This window comes from Cordyceps javanica, chromosome 6 (genome assembly GCF_051103115.1).
Source record: "Cordyceps javanica chromosome 6, complete sequence".
Classification (NCBI taxonomy): Eukaryota; Fungi; Ascomycota; class Sordariomycetes; order Hypocreales; family Cordycipitaceae; genus Cordyceps; species Cordyceps javanica.
This window is the reverse complement of record NC_139300.1, coordinates 1,015,678-1,034,200: the sequence shown is the minus strand read 5'-3', so window position 1 is coordinate 1,034,200 and position 18,523 is coordinate 1,015,678. Positions and strand designations below refer to the sequence as shown.

At 53.6% G+C, this 18,523-nt stretch overlaps 6 protein-coding genes across 6 annotated transcripts; 3 read left to right on the top strand and 3 right to left on the bottom strand.

The window, feature by feature from the left end:
* Window positions 1–1,470: 1,470 nt before the first annotated feature.
* Window positions 1,471–2,412, top strand: V2A60_008774 (SET domain-containing protein; the record flags this gene model as incomplete). The annotated part of the gene is made up of 1 exon (XM_083260046.1): window positions 1,471–2,412. The coding sequence occupies one exon, from the start codon at window positions 1,471–1,473 to the stop codon at window positions 2,410–2,412; it is 942 nt and encodes a 313-aa protein (XP_083116172.1).
* Window positions 2,413–3,203: 791 nt separating this feature from the next.
* V2A60_008773 (uncharacterized protein) lies at window positions 3,204–3,935 on the bottom strand (the record flags this gene model as incomplete). Its single annotated transcript, XM_083260045.1, has 1 exon — window positions 3,204–3,935. The coding sequence occupies one exon, from the start codon at window positions 3,933–3,935 to the stop codon at window positions 3,204–3,206; it is 732 nt and encodes a 243-aa protein (XP_083116171.1).
* Window positions 3,936–4,746: 811 nt separating this feature from the next.
* V2A60_008772 (uncharacterized protein) lies at window positions 4,747–5,286 on the bottom strand (the record flags this gene model as incomplete). Its single annotated transcript, XM_083260044.1, has 1 exon — window positions 4,747–5,286. The coding sequence occupies one exon, from the start codon at window positions 5,284–5,286 to the stop codon at window positions 4,747–4,749; it is 540 nt and encodes a 179-aa protein (XP_083116170.1).
* A 3,642-nt stretch (window positions 5,287–8,928) lies between these two features.
* On the top strand, window positions 8,929–10,185 carry V2A60_008771 (uncharacterized protein; the record flags this gene model as incomplete). Its single annotated transcript, XM_083260043.1, has 1 exon — window positions 8,929–10,185. One exon carries the CDS (start codon window positions 8,929–8,931, stop codon window positions 10,183–10,185), a length of 1,257 nt encoding a protein of 418 aa, XP_083116169.1.
* A 445-nt stretch (window positions 10,186–10,630) lies between these two features.
* V2A60_008770 (uncharacterized protein) lies at window positions 10,631–12,322 on the bottom strand (the record flags this gene model as incomplete). The annotated part of the gene is made up of 2 exons (XM_083260042.1): window positions 10,631–11,968; window positions 12,038–12,322. 2 exons carry the CDS (start codon window positions 12,320–12,322, stop codon window positions 10,631–10,633), a joined length of 1,623 nt encoding a protein of 540 aa, XP_083116168.1.
* A 160-nt stretch (window positions 12,323–12,482) lies between these two features.
* Window positions 12,483–17,691, top strand: V2A60_008769 (uncharacterized protein; the record flags this gene model as incomplete). Its single annotated transcript, XM_083260041.1, has 11 exons — window positions 12,483–13,076; window positions 13,133–13,474; window positions 13,544–13,612; window positions 13,844–14,236; window positions 14,289–15,075; window positions 15,125–15,175; window positions 15,226–15,276; window positions 15,326–15,393; window positions 15,442–15,763; window positions 16,736–16,962; window positions 17,215–17,691. 11 exons carry the CDS (start codon window positions 12,483–12,485, stop codon window positions 17,689–17,691), a joined length of 3,381 nt encoding a protein of 1,126 aa, XP_083116167.1.
* Window positions 17,692–18,523: the final 832 nt, after the last annotated feature.

Genomic DNA, 18,523 nt, shown 5'->3' with positions numbered 1-18,523 from the left:
CTACTTATTAATAGCCTTTACAAGAGGTATATAGTAACTCTCTATTAGCGAGAGATCTAGGCTTTGAGGGCAGTTAACGAAGTGCTAGAGGCTATGAGATTCCTTCGAGGGTGGCTGGCGTGGGCCAGTTTTTTTGTCACCCTCTTGCATGGTAACTAGGTGCGTGTGCTGCAGAGATAATTTGGCGACGCCACAATCTGCATGTCTTGCTCACTGAGGCGATGCTTGCAGCATGCCGCGGGGCCTGCCAATTTTCTCAAACATGCATGAATTGTGTCTGGCAGGCGTCGGTCAGAAAAGATCTGCTGCGTAGACGCGAATGCGCTTTCCGCCACGGTCAACAGGAAAATTACGAGGACATATTTAAAAAGACGACTTGCTGAATTCACAACCAGAGTCGCTTCGCAATACTCGCCCATACAATTTTGCTACTTTGAAATTGTCGTTATGTATGCTTTGCAAGATGTCCCTGGAAAGGGCAAAGGGCTCGTCGCTACCGAGGTGATCCCGAATGGTACACGAATCTTATGCGAAAAACCCATTCTGCGGATACCTTACCAAGGGCTAAAAAGTAAAGAGATGGAAAGTGTGGTATTCCGAAAGACCCAGGCTCTCCAAGACACTCAACTGGACATTGTCCTATCGCTTCGAAACGTCCATGAGTTCAACAGTGTATCTGAGCAGTATGCAGGAATAATTCGAACAAATGGACTACCCATAGGAGCAGATGGATCGGATGCAGGGATTTTCGAGCATGCGTGTCGCATCAATCATGCCTGTAGTAACAACGCACAAAAGAGTTGGAACGAGAATCTTAAGCAACATACGGTGCATGCACTGCGTGACATACAGCAAGGCGAGGAGATCACCATATTTTACCTGCGCACCCTCGAGAGCCGCAGCCGGAGACAAGCCGACTTGAAAGCAAAGTTCCTCTTCACTTGTTCTTGCAGTCTCTGTGCGTTGGGGCGAAAAGAGAGCCGCGAAAGCGATGTCCGACTAGGAGCCATCTTGAGGCTTGAAAGCCTCATCTCGCGGGGAGATTTGAAAGCGATCTTGACATCACCGCTGCAGATGTTGCGCTATTCAGATCAGCAGGTTCAGCTCTACGAGCAGCACGGGCCTGGGGATGCAGGTCTGGCTCGCGCTTTTTTTGACGCTGCTCAGATGGTCATCACACATGGAGACCTAGCGCGGGGAAGGATATTTGCAAGAAAAGCAATATCTGAGTGGGAAAGGACTGCAGGCAGCGACTGCAAGGAGGTCATAGATCACCGAAAGTTATGCGAGGATCCCTCACGATCAGAACTGTACGGCCTATCTATGAAATGGAAAACCGGAGTGAGTGATACTCCGACTGGACTGCAGCCGAACGCTTTTGAGGACTGGCTCTGGAGAAGAAAAGCGACAAATAAGAAGAGAAATGCAAAGGCTCACGACAAGAAAAAACATATCCAGACGCTGTTTACCATGAGAGAAATTCCGGGTAAAGGCAAAGGTATCGTCGCAACTACGAAAATTCCCAAGGGTACTCGCATACTAGCCGAAAGCCCGTTATTCATTGTGCAAAAAAAACAACCGAACCCTCAGGTCGCGGGAGTCGACATATGCCGAGAGATTGAACGTCTTAGCGACAAGCAGAAGCAGGATTTCTTTGCGCTGCACAACAGTCACGAAAACCGGCATATCCCAGAGTTAGGCATTTGCAAGACCAACGCACTACCACTGGGGTCAGATGCCACGGAAGGGGGCCTTTTTCTACAAGCATCCAGAATCAACCATTCTTGCCGGCACAATGCACAGAATACGTGGAACGAGAGACTCAACAAGATCACCATTCATGGGTTCCGAGATATCGAAGAGGGAGAAGAAATCACCATATCGTACCTGAGCGAGTCAAGTAAGTATGCCGATAGACAAATTCGCCTCGAAAGCGCTTTTGGATTCCGCTGCTCTTGCGAGCTTTGCATCATGCCCTCGGGTCATCGCTTGCAGAGCGATGAGAGGCTCTCAAAGATTGAAAGCCTTGACAGGAAAATTGGCGATGGCAGAAGTATCATTTCGACCCCACTTGCCTCGCTTTGTGCCGCGCGCTCACTGCTTCAGCTCCTTGAGGAGGAGGGCATAGCTGATGCTAGAGTGCCGAGGGTTTATTATGACGCATTCCAGATTGCCATAGCGAATGGCGACCAAGCGAGGGCCAGAGTGCTTGCCCAGCGGGCAAAGGATGCATGGGTGATTTTGCAGGGTGATGACGGTCCTGATGCAACACTGCTAGGCAAATACGCAGACTCTCCGGCTTCGCATAGGCTCTTCGGCACAGCGGACAAATGGAAGCAGGCGGTAGCGAAGGTCCCCAGGGAGCTCAATGCTCAAGATTTTGAGAGTTGGCTGTGGAAGCTGCGACGATAGAAAGATCCGGACCAGCAAAGATAGATTTTTGAACTATCACGATTCAGATTGCAATAAGACCCTAATACTAATACATCACATGCCCAACTTACTGTACATCAGATGCGTAAGCTACTGTATATCATTTTCTTCTTGAACAAACATGGGAGCTACAGGCGTTCTAATTTGCGTCGTACGGCTTCACGGGCTTTCTGTTCTGGGGGCCTCAGTGATAGTGGTGGTCGGACGCCACTATCAAGGCCTGCTCAGAGCGAGCACGATGCTGTTTTAAGGTGCTGCTAGAGGCTGGCGCTAAAGCCGTCTCCCCGCTTCCCCCCACCACGATCGCATTTACATACGTGGAAGAGGCAAAGAGAAATGGCATGATGTACACTCACGGGCAAGACTACGAAAGACTTTCATCCATACAGCCCCGAAGGCGACATAGATGCGGAACCCGCAAGTCCGATATCTACCACCTTCAAGTCACAAGTACAGTAAAACTAATATTGCAGCGGTGGTAATTCCGATTTTCAAGCGGGGATAATACACGGACCCGTTAGCGCCGAGATTCATCATCACCCCGCGCCAGGACGCTGCAACGAAGCTAGTTAGTCATCGTTCATAACAACGCGGCATGCGAGTTGCTTTGGAGGTGGACAGACGACATAGAAACGATCGAGGAAGGACAGGAATAAGGGGAACGGAAAATGCGAGCAGTCAAACATGTACCTAGGCAAAGCTAGTGAGCCCTATTGGCTAGAAGCCACCGGGCGTAATGAACCAATGAATGTATGTAACACAGGTAGAGCCTAACCTCTCTGCGGCTCCGAGACACACCACGCCACTTTATCCACGCCAACTCCGTCTGGAAGCACGGCAGCAAATCCTCCGGTGAACACCAACATATTATCACTTCCCTCAACGCAAGTGTGCAAAGCGCGACCTGGATCAGAATAGAAAATGACCGCCGTAGTTTGGGCCCCTTGCACCGATCGGGCGAAACAGCCCATGTCCTCAACCTCTTTGGGCCAAAACTGTCCATCGTGCAGTCCAAAGTAGAAACATGTTTTGGTGGACGGAATCGTCACTTTCGTTTTGGCATCGTCGAAAATAGCGTCAGAAGGAAGAGACTCCTTGAATTCTTGGAAGAAGTTTTCCCCGAGGATGTCTTCGAGCTTTTCCGGTAGGTCAGGCTTGTTTTTGACTACACCAAACACGAAATTGAAGCTTTCGCCTTCGCTTTTTCCAACCCTGGGTTCGTCGGTCTTGGGTTCGCCGGCCTTGGGTTCGCCGGCCTTGTGCTCGCCGGCCTTGGGTTCGCCGGCTTTGGGTTCGTCGGTCTTGTGTTCGCCGGTCTTGGGTTCGCCGGCCTTGAGTTCGTCGCACTCGTCGATCGCCTGAGCCAACAGACTGTATCCGCCCAAGACTGGCGTAAGGCCGCGATCTAGCAGCTTTTCAAGATAGTCGTCCTTTGGCCAGATCAGCCGCCAGGACTGCTTCCAGATGCGGGCGTTTGCTTCCTCTTCCACGAATAAGCTCATTGTGCCGGATGTCTAGCCAATGCTGCCTCAGACTAGTCTTCACGGAGACCTGACCAGTCTTATAGATGAAGAGCGCGGCATCCCCTCCCATGCCACCACGCCGGCCTGTCGGGAAGTACTTTGTGGCTCAGAGCCGCTTCTAGCTTCCCATGTGGCCCAGTCTGCTCAGTCTGCGACAGCTGCTTCCAACCGTGGCAAAGATCCGAATATGCACTATAGATCTCAGAATTACAGCCATACACGGCCCGCGCAAGTTCTTGCCTGGTAGAGCTACGACTGACAGCACTACTGTATCACGCTACAGTCCACAGTTACAGCACTGTACTGCATCTAGTTCACGCTCACTATGAGTGCTGGAGCATTTGCGCATGGGTACGGATATGAATGTTATCAATTTTGTAACCGACTTCAAGTGTGGAAAGAAACGCCAAAGCTTCGCAAAATGACTTGAAAACAAAAATGAAGCTTGCTTAACTGCTTTAAGTACAATAGGCCCTTTTTTTTTGGCGGTTGCCATGATTATTAGGAGGTGGATGGCGGCATGCGGCGCACGGCTTAAAGACAAGTACGTGGGATTTGGTGGGAGGCCATTTTGCCCAGTGCTGTAGAGTCATCTGCATAGGTAACTGGCAAACGGCCTTGTTCAATCATATTTACCCCACCGAGAAGTTTCGGGGACACTGTGGATAACCGGCGTCAATACGTCACAAGTTAAAATGGCCCCGCTATCACATACTAGAAGTGTGACATTTCTCTCTCCCTATCCTGTACAGTACATTTCGGCAGTTGAGAAGAGTGATTGGGCATATTGCTATTCAATATCATGGTCTAGCTCGGAGTCCGCCTCATCTCCGACCGACGCTTCAAGGTCCTCGGAGAATAGAACCTCTTGCTCACGGTCCGGATCTCTGACGCCCCAGATGCTATCTTGCCTCTGTAAACGCAAGATGTCATCCTCTAGTTGTTCTTTCTGGCCACGGAGGGCTTTTATTTTGCAATCTAGCGCAATGTATTCTTCCTGCAGCGTTTGAAGCTCAGTAAGCCGCGACTTGATGACAGCCAGTTGTTCGTCCTCCACAGCACGTAGCCGCTCTGAACAGTCTGCACCGTGCAAATGCGTGGTATCATGCACCGCGGTGATGTTATCGGTGCAATGTTTCACTCTGCTTTGCAACTGTGCGACGTCTACACCCAGCCTACCGAAGCTGTCCCACATGTCCTCTGCAGCGATGGTCGACCTTGTGCCTGTGGGCAGCGCAAGGAGAACTTCAGGGGAACCAGTTTTGCCACATGTGTCTTGAAAGAAGAATATGGATAAGGTGATGGCGAAAGGGGATGTGTTGCCTTCCATTGTAGAGCATGGCCTATGGCTCTGTCTTTGGTCGGCGGATGCAATTATGTAGAAATTGCAATTGACATGATGGGGAGCATAAGTAAAATTTGGCGTAGCTGAGCCAGTTTTTGCGGTTGAAAGTTGTGATGGTTGTCTTGGTGCTAGATTCAGACACAGAAAATGGATCTCATGGAAGAAACGCATATGCATACTTAAGCCAGACCAGCTTACATGGATTGACAACGCAACGCAAGACTTGATCACAACAGCCGAAACAACTACAAATGAGCCGAGAACTGATGGATTGGCTCAAATCCGAAGCTATGAGAGGCACAAGCGAAAGTCCTCATGTCATCGCGTCTTTTCGTGCGGTATCGTGGTGCATCTCGCTGTGGCAGAGCGTATGTAGGATGGTCGCGGCACTGCCACTCGCGCGAGCTGAGCGATGTTTCATGGCTGCCATGACTTTTGCGTATACGCATGCAAAGAGACAGCTGGCCGCAAAATTCGTCGTGACGACAATATGTCTCTGGCTAGCGCGAGCGATGTTCTTCGCTGCCGTATGGTCACTCGCCTGGTTGGTTGTCAAGGTCACACTTGTGATACCTCTTCGATGGTTGTCATGGCTTGTACAATAAGCGTTGCCGCACCTTGCTAGAACAGACATGCCAAGTAGAGAGAGCAAATATTCGACTGGCACTATTTTTCTATGCAGTTGATTCGTTCAGAATGGGGAGGATCTAGCTCTGGCAGAAGAGGTTGTCCGCTACTTGGCCTGATTGGCTTTTAACTTTGGAAATTACAGAACTACAGACTTGATATTTATTTTCTGATGGATGAGATCTTCTTAGAAACCGTATTGTTTGACGTAGCTGAACCCAGTCGCCGAGTTCTTGTGTCGGACATATTCGTCGGGGTTCAATCACTCCTGGGATACAATCACTCCCGGGACACAATCACTCCTGGGACTCAATCACTCCTAGGACGCAATCGCTCCTGGGATACAATCGCTCCCGGGATGCAATCACTCCTGGGACTCATCCACTCCCGGGATTCATCTGTTCCTAGGACACAAACACTCCTGGGACCAAAATCACTCCCGGGACGCAATCGCTCCTGGGACGCAATCACTCCTGGGACTTAAATCACTCCTGGGACTCAAATCACTCCTGGGACTCAAATCACTCCTGGGACTCATCTGTTCTTGGGACACAAACACTCCTGGGACCAAAATCACTCCCGGGACGCAATCGCTCCTGGGATACAATCACTCCTGGGACCAAAATCACTCCTGGGATACAATTGCTCCCGGGATACAATCACTCCTGGGATCTTTGCGTCAATCCCAGGACCCTGGTATCGGTCCCGGGATCTCTACAGCAATCCCAGGATCTTTGCATCAGTCCCGGGATCTCTACAGCAATCCCAGGATCTTTGCATCAGTCCCGGGATCTCTACAGCAATCCCAGGATCTTTGCATCAGTCCCGGGATCTCTACGGCAATCCCGGGATCTTAGCATCAGTCCCGGGATCTTGGCATCTGTCCCGGGATCTTGGCATAAGTCCTGGGCCAGAACTGCCATCCTGAGATAAAGTTTATATCCCAGGAGCTAGCTGCCATCCCAGGAATAGCTTACTATCCCAGGTTTTGACTGCCATCCCAAGACTTGTTTGTTATCCCAGGACTTGCCTGTTATCCCAGGATCTGGTCCAGCCTCTTCATTCATTCATTCATTCATTTATTCATAGACTGTCCCAGCCGCCTTCAACGGCAGCTATGCAGCGTTCTATCTACCTATTGATTTTGCTGTCATCGGCCCCGAAGACGAAGTTCTCTATGGCAAAGTTCGCTTCATCTTCGGTCCAGACAACTCTATCATACAGGTGAATATTCATGACTGTTCTGTGTCTCTGACTTGTCAGACCCTTCCTGGCCCTCCTCAGCTTCTGTCTACACAAAATCACTCGTCTACGCTATGAGTATTGGGGTATTTGGACGGGACAGCTTGGAACTGGCCCAATAGTCCCGTCCTGATCATCATCTTGGCTGCTTGTACTGCCATGGACGAGCTACAGAGTATGCGTTTGAGGTCAACCCATGGCCGCTTGCCTGCCCACATTCTGTCTCTTTCATCCGCCCAATCTCTGCAATCGAGCAGGATATGGCGTGCGGTTTGGGGGCCGTAACCGCATGGGCACTGGCCCGAATCTGCCTTGTTGATAGAGCGTAAATACGCTCCTAGGCCGACCTTTCCAGTGCGCATTTGGGTGATGACTGAGCTGATGGCTCTGTGTGTTCTGCTGTGTATGGAGAGTGTTGCCTTGCCGGGTCGAATACCGAGTTTGAAAAGGTCGCGTCCGTGTTTGTCGGTTGCCCAGGCTTGGGCCCATTGCTTGTCGAATATTGGTCCTTGTGGTGGCTAGAAGTGTCCTTGGTTCCGTCGTGTTTGGTGGCGCCGAATTAGAATCCGCCGCTTCTTTGGCTGCATGGTCGGCAGCCTCGTTTCAGTTGTAAATGTGGTTCGGAAACAATTGTTTCCAGGCACTCCGACATGTGAGGCAATCCAATGGGACTGGATGTTTCGTTTTTGGCTCCGAAGCTCATCTAGAGCCTGTATGGCCTCGATGAGGATATACTGGCCGGATGGACACTTCGGGTTTCGGACAGCCTGAAGTGCCGCCTGGTTGTCGGCGAAGGTGGCACACCGGCCGGGAGCGACTCCTGTCCTGGCTATTGATGCCACTTCCATCAGTATAGATACGGATTACTGCTGTTTCCATGGCGTTGCGCTCTTTAATGGCTTCTGCAGCTATTTTCGCTATGCGGACAAAGGGAGCCGTCCACTAAGGCGGCACCACGTGCGGCCGGCGTTTCTCCAGTTGATCTAGATGTCCTCATGTCCTCCCATATTGTGCCGCCGTAGGTACTGTACAGTACAGTATCACTTCTTCCTCCTCCTCCTCCTCCTCCTCCTCCTCCTCTTCTTCTTCTTCTTCTGTCATAGGCTGCCCCGGCTGCCGTTTGTGGCAGCTGTGCAGCGCTGTCTACCTCCAGATTCGCGGTCCGGGTTCGACGACAAAGTTTCGGTCTGGTCAAGCTCTGCTTTGTCGTCGCTTCGGATCGCTCTATCATGCAGGTGTTGTGTTGGAGTGCTATCGACGGGACAGCTCGAAACTGGCGCCGCAGCGCCGTTCCTATCATCTTAGCTGCCTGTAGGTACCGGTATACAGTAGGTAGGTAGGTACATATGTACCAGTACTTACAATATCGGTTTGAAACTCTCCAGTCGATACTAGATATCAGCACAAAGCCGCTGAAGGCATGTATAATAACTCCTATACCAGGTTACCTACAGCCTTCTAACAGCCACTATAGGCGGTTTGATAATGCATATACTTTTCATCGGTTCACATTCGAGTCATCGCAGGCTTACGGCATCAATCTGCAGTAGGCGCGCCAAATCATTGCGGGAAAAGTATAAAGGCACGGTCTTTCGCTCATAAGTGCCCGATCATTTTGTCATTCAACGTAGTACCATCACAATGGGGGCCTCCAGAGGAGTTAGCAAACGATTGAGATCAGATGAGGCGTCGCAAAACCCCTCGCAGCAGAAAAAGTTGCGGAGGCTTCGGGGTTCGGCACTGGCATTACTGTCTGCAATGGAGAACCAACGAGGGACCGCCGCCTTTGCAGCAAAAGAACGGGAGTTGAGAGAGATAGAAGAGGAGATGGAGTGGGACTTTGACCAACCTGCGGCACAACAGTCAGACAACCAGCAGACCCCCCCGCCCCCAGGACAGCAACCCCCGCCCCCAGGACAGCAGCCGTTCAACAACGGGCAAAGCCCCCCGCCCGCAGGACAGCAGCCGCTCAACAACGGGCAAAGCCCCCCGCCCGCAGCAGGACAACAGCCGATTCACAACAGCCTCACCCCCTCCCCAGCTCCCTCTGATTTTATGGAACAATATGGACAGTATGACGTCGATACTATTACGGTGTCTTTCCAGGATCTCACTCTCGAGGCCGAAGGTGGTACGCTCCTCGGCTACCTGAATCGTGGTGCGCCCGGTGTCTACAACATCTATCAGCTGGGCGGCCCCGGGCAGTTCAAAAGGTACTACGCAAAACGGACCGGGATCAAGAGCGGAACGAATCTCAAAGCGGCGCGGAAGCCGATGGAAGGATACCAGGGCAACGTTGGTATTCAAGGCGTTGTGGTGCGTCCAGGCGCCGACATCTCCGCCCTCATCCCATCACGATGGCCATTCAAGCCGGGCAAGTACGGAGAGAATAGACTTCAAGCTCCGTGGTGCCTGGTGAAAGTGGTCCCCCTCTGCCAGAAAGACGGACCGGCATTCTGGATGACGCGTGGCTGGGTTCGGCAGAACTTTGGGAAGAATCCATTGATCGTAGCTCATAAAGACTACGTTTATAAAGGTAAAACAGTCGTTGAGCGCGGAACCGAAATTGGGTACGCGGATCTTGAAATTATTAGTGCGTACATCGCGAATCAGGAAAACTACGGCCGAGAGCCTCACTGTGCTCCTGGCACTTTCCGCAAGTCGCCATCGTTAGACCGGGAAGTGGTGCCCCCTCCGCCACCCCTCGTAACAACTGAACAGCCCGCGTCGGGTGTCCAATTCGCAGCCCGACCTGCCACTCGACTCAGTCCCCTGCCACAGTACTGTCAGGCCCCGGCGCAGCCAGGCCAAGTTGTGTATCCCTGTCTCCCGGCCGCCCAAGCTGCCCACCCTCAGTGGGTCCCAACCCAGGCGCAGCCGGGACAGCTAGTGTACCCCAACAACCAGCTCCAGGCTGTCCAGGCGACGGCACTACCAGGCCAGCCGGACCCGGTTGCAGGGCTTCTGGCTCACCAGTATTGGCCTCAACCGTCGCTAATCAAGCAGGAGGCATGATGCTCGAAAGTCGCGCGGGCGAATCAGCACAAAAGATTCAACATCACGTAGCTGAGGCATTTTTCCAGGATGGCGTCGAACACAAGTATTGTTTCGTTTTCTTTTACGTAGTGTCTGCTGTGAGTTACTGCAAGCCGGTTGCCAGGGTGTGGAAGTGGCAGATGTTGTCGGATAACTCTGCCTCTGTTGAATGGACAAGCAGACTTGACGTAAATGGTGAATGTCATAAACCATAGATATTAGGGGTTGGAAGGCTGGCCAGCCTCCCTGACTCCGTCAGGTGGCTGGGACGCCTTCTCGAAACCTAGATAAATGACGTGAACCTGTCTAGCAGATCAGGAGGACAAGCTTCTCAAGAATAACAGAGTCAATGACAGCTAACTGCCTCACAACGTGACACATGTACGTGATTCAATCCGCAGATCAGTTTTATCTTGTATTACGTCTAGCTGGGAGCGCACAGATAGTCTAGATGTTGGTGAATAGCACTGCTATCGTAGTTCCCGTCAACCAGCAGTACCGTGTTACTTCCTGCACCAATCGTGCACGCATAGCAATCCTCCGGTGTGATGGCGCCAGTCCTGCCTTCGGTGCTGAGAGCTCGGAGAGACCAACCAAGGCTGCAGAGTCTCGTTGCCATGTGCTCCAGGTTCTCTCTGGTCGCCGGCTGAACATGCTCCAGGGTCTGCCATTGGTCATCAACTAGCGTCACGAAGAAGACACAATCTGGCGAGAAACTGGAGGGGTCCTCGCCCGCCTCGCCCGCCTCGCCAGGCCACCCTGGCCCCTCCACGCCCGGGTTGCCACTTTCCGCGGGGCCGCCAGGTCTGGTTTCCTCGCAGCTTCTTTCGGTTTGATCTCCTGGGCCTGTCATGTCTACGGCCGCGCCAAAGAAGGCTTGACACAGAGACTGCACGCGGATGGAGGCTGTGCCGTGCAAGGCCTCCAACAACGACGGCATGGAGGTATGACCGCTCAAATGCTCTCTGTCACGTTCGAAAGATAGGAGGTCGGGAAACCCAGCGACATGGCGCGATTTGTGCGGCATGCTGCTGAATGGTTGACCGCAGTGCGCCGGGCGTGGCAGCTGGGTAATCCCACGGCATACCTTTGACATGGCCTCCTGAATGTATTCTACGTGGGAGCGATCCACTGCATAAGCAGAAGGTTTGCGCGCCCTCATCAAGGCGTGCTTCGCAATGACCATCTCTGCCGGCACCGCCGTGAGCTGGGTGATGTTTTCAGAACCAAAGCCCAAAGTGCGGGCCAATGTCGCAAAGACGTGCAGCCTCTCCTCGTCCGCCGGTCCTGGTCTTTGTTTGGCGAGAAGACGACTGGCCGGCCTCGTGGGCGCGCGTGCAAGGTCGGTGGACTGTAGCAGAAGAAAGCGCCACAGCAGTTCTCTAGCAGTCTCGAAACCTGTAGACTTGGTGTACATTCTACGCAATATGTGGTCGCATGATGTTTTCGGCTTCTTATCCGCAATGTGATACATGCAGGGGACGACCTCTTCCATGGCGCGGCAGTCATCGAAGAAAGTGTTCAGGGAGGGGATCACCAGGACTGGCATTCTTTTCAGGCGATGCAGCAGGCCCGCACGCCACTGCTGGTCCGCTCCGGGAAACAACTTCCCCCCGTCGACGAGGGCAGCAATCTCCTCTGCGTCTTTCTCAGAGCGTCCGGGGCACTTGCCTTCCAGCAAGAGCACGTCAAGCTCGGTGAGCGTCCTGCCGTCCGCGATCTGCTTGAAGGTAGCGATTATGTGGTTCCAGTACGACTGGACCTGCTTCGGGCCGTTCAGCTCGATGCTGGGACTACCCTGCCGTGAGGCAGCTCACGTATCGGTACGTACCTCGAAAATCCCGAGAGCGATGACTTTATGCATCAGCTTCAGCCAGAACCCGGCTCGCAGGGCGTCTACGGCGAGCAGAGGATCTAGCGCCTCCGCGTACTCTGGTCTCTTGAGGATTCGTGTTGCGCAGCGCTGCGCGTTCTCTGTGGAGAGCCTCGACAGCCAAAAGCTCTTGCCCTTCTCGTCTCGTTCAAGATCACAACGGCGAAGCTCGCGGTAGGCCTTTGTGTCCTCCTGACGCGCTATCCACTCTGGTGAGTTGATCTTCTTCTGTCCCTGGGGCATCGTGCTGCTGCTGGACCATGATGGCTGCTGTTCCCAGGATCTCGTCCGTTTATATCGTGCAGAGGCCGTGTCAGGAGCCAGAAGCAGCTGTGCTGCGAGGTACAAAGTCTGCGGAGCAGCACCGCGGCAGTAACAACTCTGCAAGCAGCGGACTCAAACCATGAACCAAAGACCGACCACGCAGATTTTTGTGGGAGATGGAAGCGGCCAGCCCAAACGGGCAGGTGACTGCCATGGCGATGTTCCCCCTCTACCGGCGGAGAAACGGCGAGCATCTCCTGGAGCTGTACAAAGACCCCGAATCGCGGCCAAACCAATAGCAGCCAGACTAGCAGCGGCCACGTCGCTGACGACCACACCGACAACTGCCAAATCGACAGCGTCCCAGCCAGGATCGGAAGCTGTGTTGCCTAGAGCCGCTGCCAAGGAACAGGTCGTGGCGGTTCGGGCGCCGATCGAGGGAGACCCGTGGGCGAAGAAGTACAAAAAAGCCTATACCATTCTCGATTTCGATGGCGATGCTACCATTGCTGCGAGCGACAGTCGCATCGCGCTTGTTCGTCAATTTCCTGACTCTGACCAGCGCGCTGTTCAGTATTATCTGCAACTCCAGCATCGAAACATTGTCGAGGTGGTGGAAGCCTTCAGCAGCCAGAACTTCCTCTACATCGTGATGGAGGAGATGACCCTTTGTCTGTACCACCTTGTTCGCTGCCCGACGTATCCCAATGACGCGCAGCTGCGTTCGTCTCTAGTTCAGGCATGATGTTTCGGCTCCGCATGGGGTGCTCTTCCTGCTGACAGTGTTAGATTCTGGACGGGTTGGGTTTCCTCCACGACACCCATCTGGGCTATGATCGTCTTCGGTGCAGGAACGTCCTCGTAGACCGTTGGGGGCACATGAAGCTGAGTAGGCTGGTCGTGACAACGCAGAGCAGGCAACAGACGCTGATTTGTGAAGCCAACCTGGAAAAGCTCAGACCCTTGACTTCCGAGATAGAAAAAAGCGACGCGGCTTCTGTGGGCGAAGTAGCGCTGTACCTCATGCAAAAGGATGCTGGTCCTGGTGTCCGCGACAGCGCTCAGTGGTACGAGTTCCTGAACTTTGTCGCCTGCGCTCCCACCGCAAAGGGTGTCGCGCAGCTGCGGAGAGTAAGTGCAGCACGCCGGCACGAGATGAATACGCTGACGGATACACTGACGAATACACTGACGTGAAAGGACTCCATTCTGGCCAACATGCCCAGGAACCATGAAAAGCAGCTTGCTACTCTTGTCCTCGCCGCTGAGGTGGCCAGCCTGAGACTCTATAAAATAGCCGAGGAGCCCTAGCAGAACCCTAGAGGGATGTAGCCCACCATGCGTGCGCTGCGTTTATACGAGATATATGCCGTTGCCCTGCTTGCCATCTCCGTTCTTCTTTTGATCCTGGCTGTACCGATATGCAGTCTATTTGTCGCAGTCTGCCGCCTTGCGGCACCACTATGGTGCGTGCCCCGCCGCGCTGCTCACAAGTTGCAGTTTCGTCGCCTGATACGGCGACGTTTCCTTCTTGGTCCATGGTACATCTGTAAAGTCTTGGCGCTGTTGTTGTTTCTAGCCTTGAATGGGGCCGCCCTGTCGCTGCAGATCCGAAGAACAGGGACAGTGACGTTTTCTGTGCTGTTCACGGCTCTGTCCGATGCCACAGTCCGGGCCAAGTATCTCGCTCTCCTCAACCTGGCCATCATCTATCTCTCTCCGCACCACTATGGACTCGCAGACGTGTTCGGTCTATCGTTGCAGCTATTTCGACAGATTCATCGGGTAGCAGGATTGCTCGCCTCGTGCCTTATTCTGTTTCCCGTAGTCGTAGCGCTGGTGGACGACCCACGCAGTTTCACGGACACGGATGAGGGCAGGATGGGGCTCATGGTACGTTTCCATCACGCGAAGAACTGTTTCCGGATTCTTTCTCACTCTTCAGATTATCATCTGCATGAGTGCTTTCGTTGCGGCGTCTCTCGTCAAACCAGTCGCGTACGAGATCTTTCTCAAGATACACGAGCTCTCGGCCGCGATACTTGCATACCTACTGTTGAGCCAGGTACTCGCGGATGCAAGCTTCAACCGGCTGGCTTTATACGTCTACGGTGGCGTTTCGGGCCTACTGAATGTATTCTTCCTCGGTCGGTATGGTTACAATAACTTCGCGGGAGGGCGCTGGCCAAGTCTCGTCTATTCTGAGATTGGGATGTCGAAGATTCATGGTACATGGTGGCTTCATATGGAACTCAAAGCCCCGCGACGAATTCACGTAAAACCTGGTCAGTACATAAACGTGTGGATCCCCGGCGTCCAACTCCTGTCCAGCCATCCGTTTGCCACCACGGTAACAGACGACGAGCACCGCACAGTATTCCACGTGTTCGTCCAGGCGGAAAGTGGCATGACAAAGACTCTGACGAGACCGATCCTCTCTTCGCCACGGCCAGCCCACGACGTCGAGAAGAAAGGCGTTGTGGTCAGTCTGAGGAAGGGCAAGGTCGTCCAGACGAGTCAGGCCATCGATCCGGCCAGCTTTCCCCCGCGCATCGCTTTCTTCACCGGCCCTCATGGCAGGAGCGTGGACCACAAACAATTCGAGAGGGTGGTGCTTGTAGCAAGCGGCTGCGGCTACTGGTGCTTGGACGGATATCTGGAAGACATGCTGCGCGCTGAGCCTGGAAGTACCAAAACGCAAAAGATCGTGCTGGTCTGCAAAGGCACTCCGTGTAAGTCCGTTGTCAAGTCTGCAGTCTACGCGGCTAACGGTGAGAGAAGCACTGATGATGCAGAATGCGATCAACCAGAGACTGCGGGCTGATACACCGTGTAAGCCCCCTTTCGAGATGCGAAGGTTGCGGAGCTAACGCTGAGAAAAGTACTATCGACGGCGGTCGCGTCTGAAGAGAAGCAGCGGGATGACACATCCGGTAAGTACCGTTTTGGGCCTGGATTCCACGCAACTAATGCTGAAAAAAGCACTGGTCATGGAGGATGCCATCGGCGCGAGGCCGCAGAAAGACGGGAACACATCTGACAACAGCATGGTATGGACGGTCGTGACCTCTCGCTACGGGGGCTAACCGTGCGCACAGAAATTGCGCCTACGAGTCATGATCTACCCAGCTGACCGTGAAGAAAGAGTCGCCGACGGCAAATCCGGGCACGTGGCGAAGCTGGACCGCAAAGGCAAGAACAAGGCCAAGGCGGAGCGCATGGGCATGCCAGTGACGAGCAACATAGACGATGCGGACGAGGTAGCCGGGCTTCGCGACGACAACGCGGGGCGCGTCTCGAACCTGGCAAAGGCACCTGTTCTCAAAGACGTGGTGGAGGATCCTAGCGGGGTTGAGAGTGGTGTGAAGTTGACGACAAGTCAGAGCTCCTTCATCACAGATGAGGACGTTGACGACATCAGTACCTTGATCTTAGTATCAGCCGAAAGCCAAGTTGTGGAGGAACTGAAACAGGCCGTCGCCACGTCAAGGAAGAGGCTCCATCTGCAAGTGCTGGATTTCATTCCCCCAAAGTGTTTAGAGTGCATTGATGACGAAACACCGACTTTGAAAATCGAGAGAGTAGTCTGATAGGCTGTAACTTCACCTCATCACAGCTGTCCGGAGGGCCTGGTCGCCGTGCTTTAGTGGGGCGCGGCTGAGCAGAAGCCAGTTTGCGGACACCGATGGTGACTTCCGGTGAACTTCAAGCATCTTGTATTCGTTCATTCATTACTCATGACGCGCGACGGCCTCCGGACAATAGTGCTCACTAGCTACGCTTAGATAATACATGTTTGGTCTTCCCTCACGTTCCTTTCGCTTTTGTTCTCGTCGCATGTTGTATTCATTCGTTGTTCTGTTACGCCTAGTGGCTTTCCGCCAATAGGGCCTACAAGCAATGTCTGAGTAACTGTTTGACGGTTCGCCTCGTCCATTCCACTGATCCCTGTCGTTTTCCGATCGCTTCCTTTTCATCACTCTGCATGTTGTAAGTACTGTATTGTTCGGTACACAATCAGAGTCAGCCCCTCACTTCCACTGCAAAAACATGAACGGCGGACGCTCACTTCGAAAATTGCAGTTTGGAGCTGAAGCTTTCTTCTACATCAAATAATACTGTATTACGAGCACTCCCAGGTGATAATGTACAGGATCCCAGATTCAGCAGCGGCTTGTCTTTTGGCACCACAGGGACTAGGGATCCCTCCGCCACGGTAATTCCAAGTGTCAAGAGCTGCATGCGGCATCTGACTCTCCCGTACTGCAAACCGGTGGTTATCGGGTTCTGATAAGAAAGAGGCGTGTTCACAGGCTCTGTCTCTGCTTCTGCCAGTAGTTGGCAACAAGGTCGTGGTTAGGTAGGTCCTGATCTAATACCCAGCCAGGGCAGAGGAATCCCTCCCAGAGAACTGCGTAGTATACGTCTCCCAAGACGTCTTCGTGGTATCCGACTACGTTTGTGATCATGTCCCGTGTCGAATCACCAGATCGCGGCCTTTGCCCGATGTCATACCAGAGCTCCAGCGACGAGCCCCTGTCGAGAACCCAGAGCAGCGCGGGTGGGGGCAACGGCCAGTCATTCTCGTCTACTGTCTCGGCCAGTACGCCCTTGAATACGTAAGAAGACACTTCCACTGTCAGAAGCGTCTCGGCAAGGTACAAATTGGAGGTCCATGGGCAGTTGATAGGTCGCCGCCGAGGCAGATCGCAATGGAACGTCATTCGAGCTGGCAGAAGACAGTCACCGAGGAAGATGGAGTGTGTCGGTGCATGCAGCAGCGGGCGCTTCTGTCTCTTTATAGCAATACCCCACGAGAAGTGCAGGCGCCGCGCGGCCGATTCTGACCGTCGCCGGGAGCTGATAAGCAGGTCGTCTCCCCTCGGAAACCGCTGCGGCTCAAACCGCACCAGTCACGTTATGGAACACGCAGACCTCTCCGGTTCTGCTGCGCAGGTGATTGTAAGCACGGTGACGTCCGTCTGGAGCGAAAGCGTTGCTCTGTCCGCCTGTACAGCCGGCCGGCCTTCCCTCGTGCCATCTGTTATACCTTCAAACCTGACAACTGCCATGTCTTCCGCGAATGTGAGCTCCAACAGCACAACAAGCGCATCCGCGCCCTCCGGTGCGCCCCTCTGGCTGGGAAACAGTTCTTTGATCACTGCATTTCCTTCCTCAGCACCTTCGGCGTCGGCTTCTTGGACATCGTCTGGGCCGCCAGTGCCAACCACGCCACTGGCCAGCACCACCTCCCGCGCCGGGATGAGCTTCCTCGCCGTCACTCTCGCCGCAGCTACACTGGCTCTCCTTGCACCATACAGACTGTAGATATGCTGCTCACTACGTAGATAGCGCAAGCTCTAGCATGCTTGTGTCAACTCAAACATCTGTTGAACAGTCTGCTGACTGTTCTCCTTTGGCAATTCTGCGCGAACAAATCGTGAATGAAATTGTGAACGAAATCGTGAATAAAATCGTGAACAATCGGCACTGATAGCTCCCCTTCCAACTGCGACGCCGCCACACAAAGCAGGTGTCACTCGCCTCTGTCGCCGAAGCAGACGCAGCTTCCCTCGCCGATCCAAACTGCCATCACCGCATCTCCGCCGAAATGGCTCGTGCAAGGCGCGGGTGTAGCCAGGCATCGCCTTTGATACTTCGGCGACCGGGTTTTCACCTCCGTCGCAACCGCTCACTCCCTTTCCACAACGAGCGGCCTGCCACATGGAACAAGGCAACCATACACATGCATCCGTCGGACTGCGGTCCTGATCCTCGAGGGGACTATTGAACTGGAAGAATGGTTGATGCGAACGCCAGGCTTGACCTGAGTATATATACAGGCACCTCCGCCACCACACCCGAGCGAGACCACAGAGCTTTCCCTTCTCAAACTGCACACGACCGTGATGGCGACAGGCTCATACGCAAACCCCATCCTGATAGATTGTGAAGCTCGCGACGGAGCCTGCGCTGGCCGACCATATCGCAACCCCCCAGTCTCCGGATCCCGCATTCTGCGCGTGCGCCGGCAAAAAACGGTGTATCGTCTTTGTGATCTCTTTCGTTGCGCAAATTATGGCATAGGCCGTGGAGGTCCACGAGGTCGGCCTCGGGGGCGGCATTCGCGTTCAGGCCCAACAAAGGCAAGAAAGGCACGCCATGGTGGCCTCAGCGCAA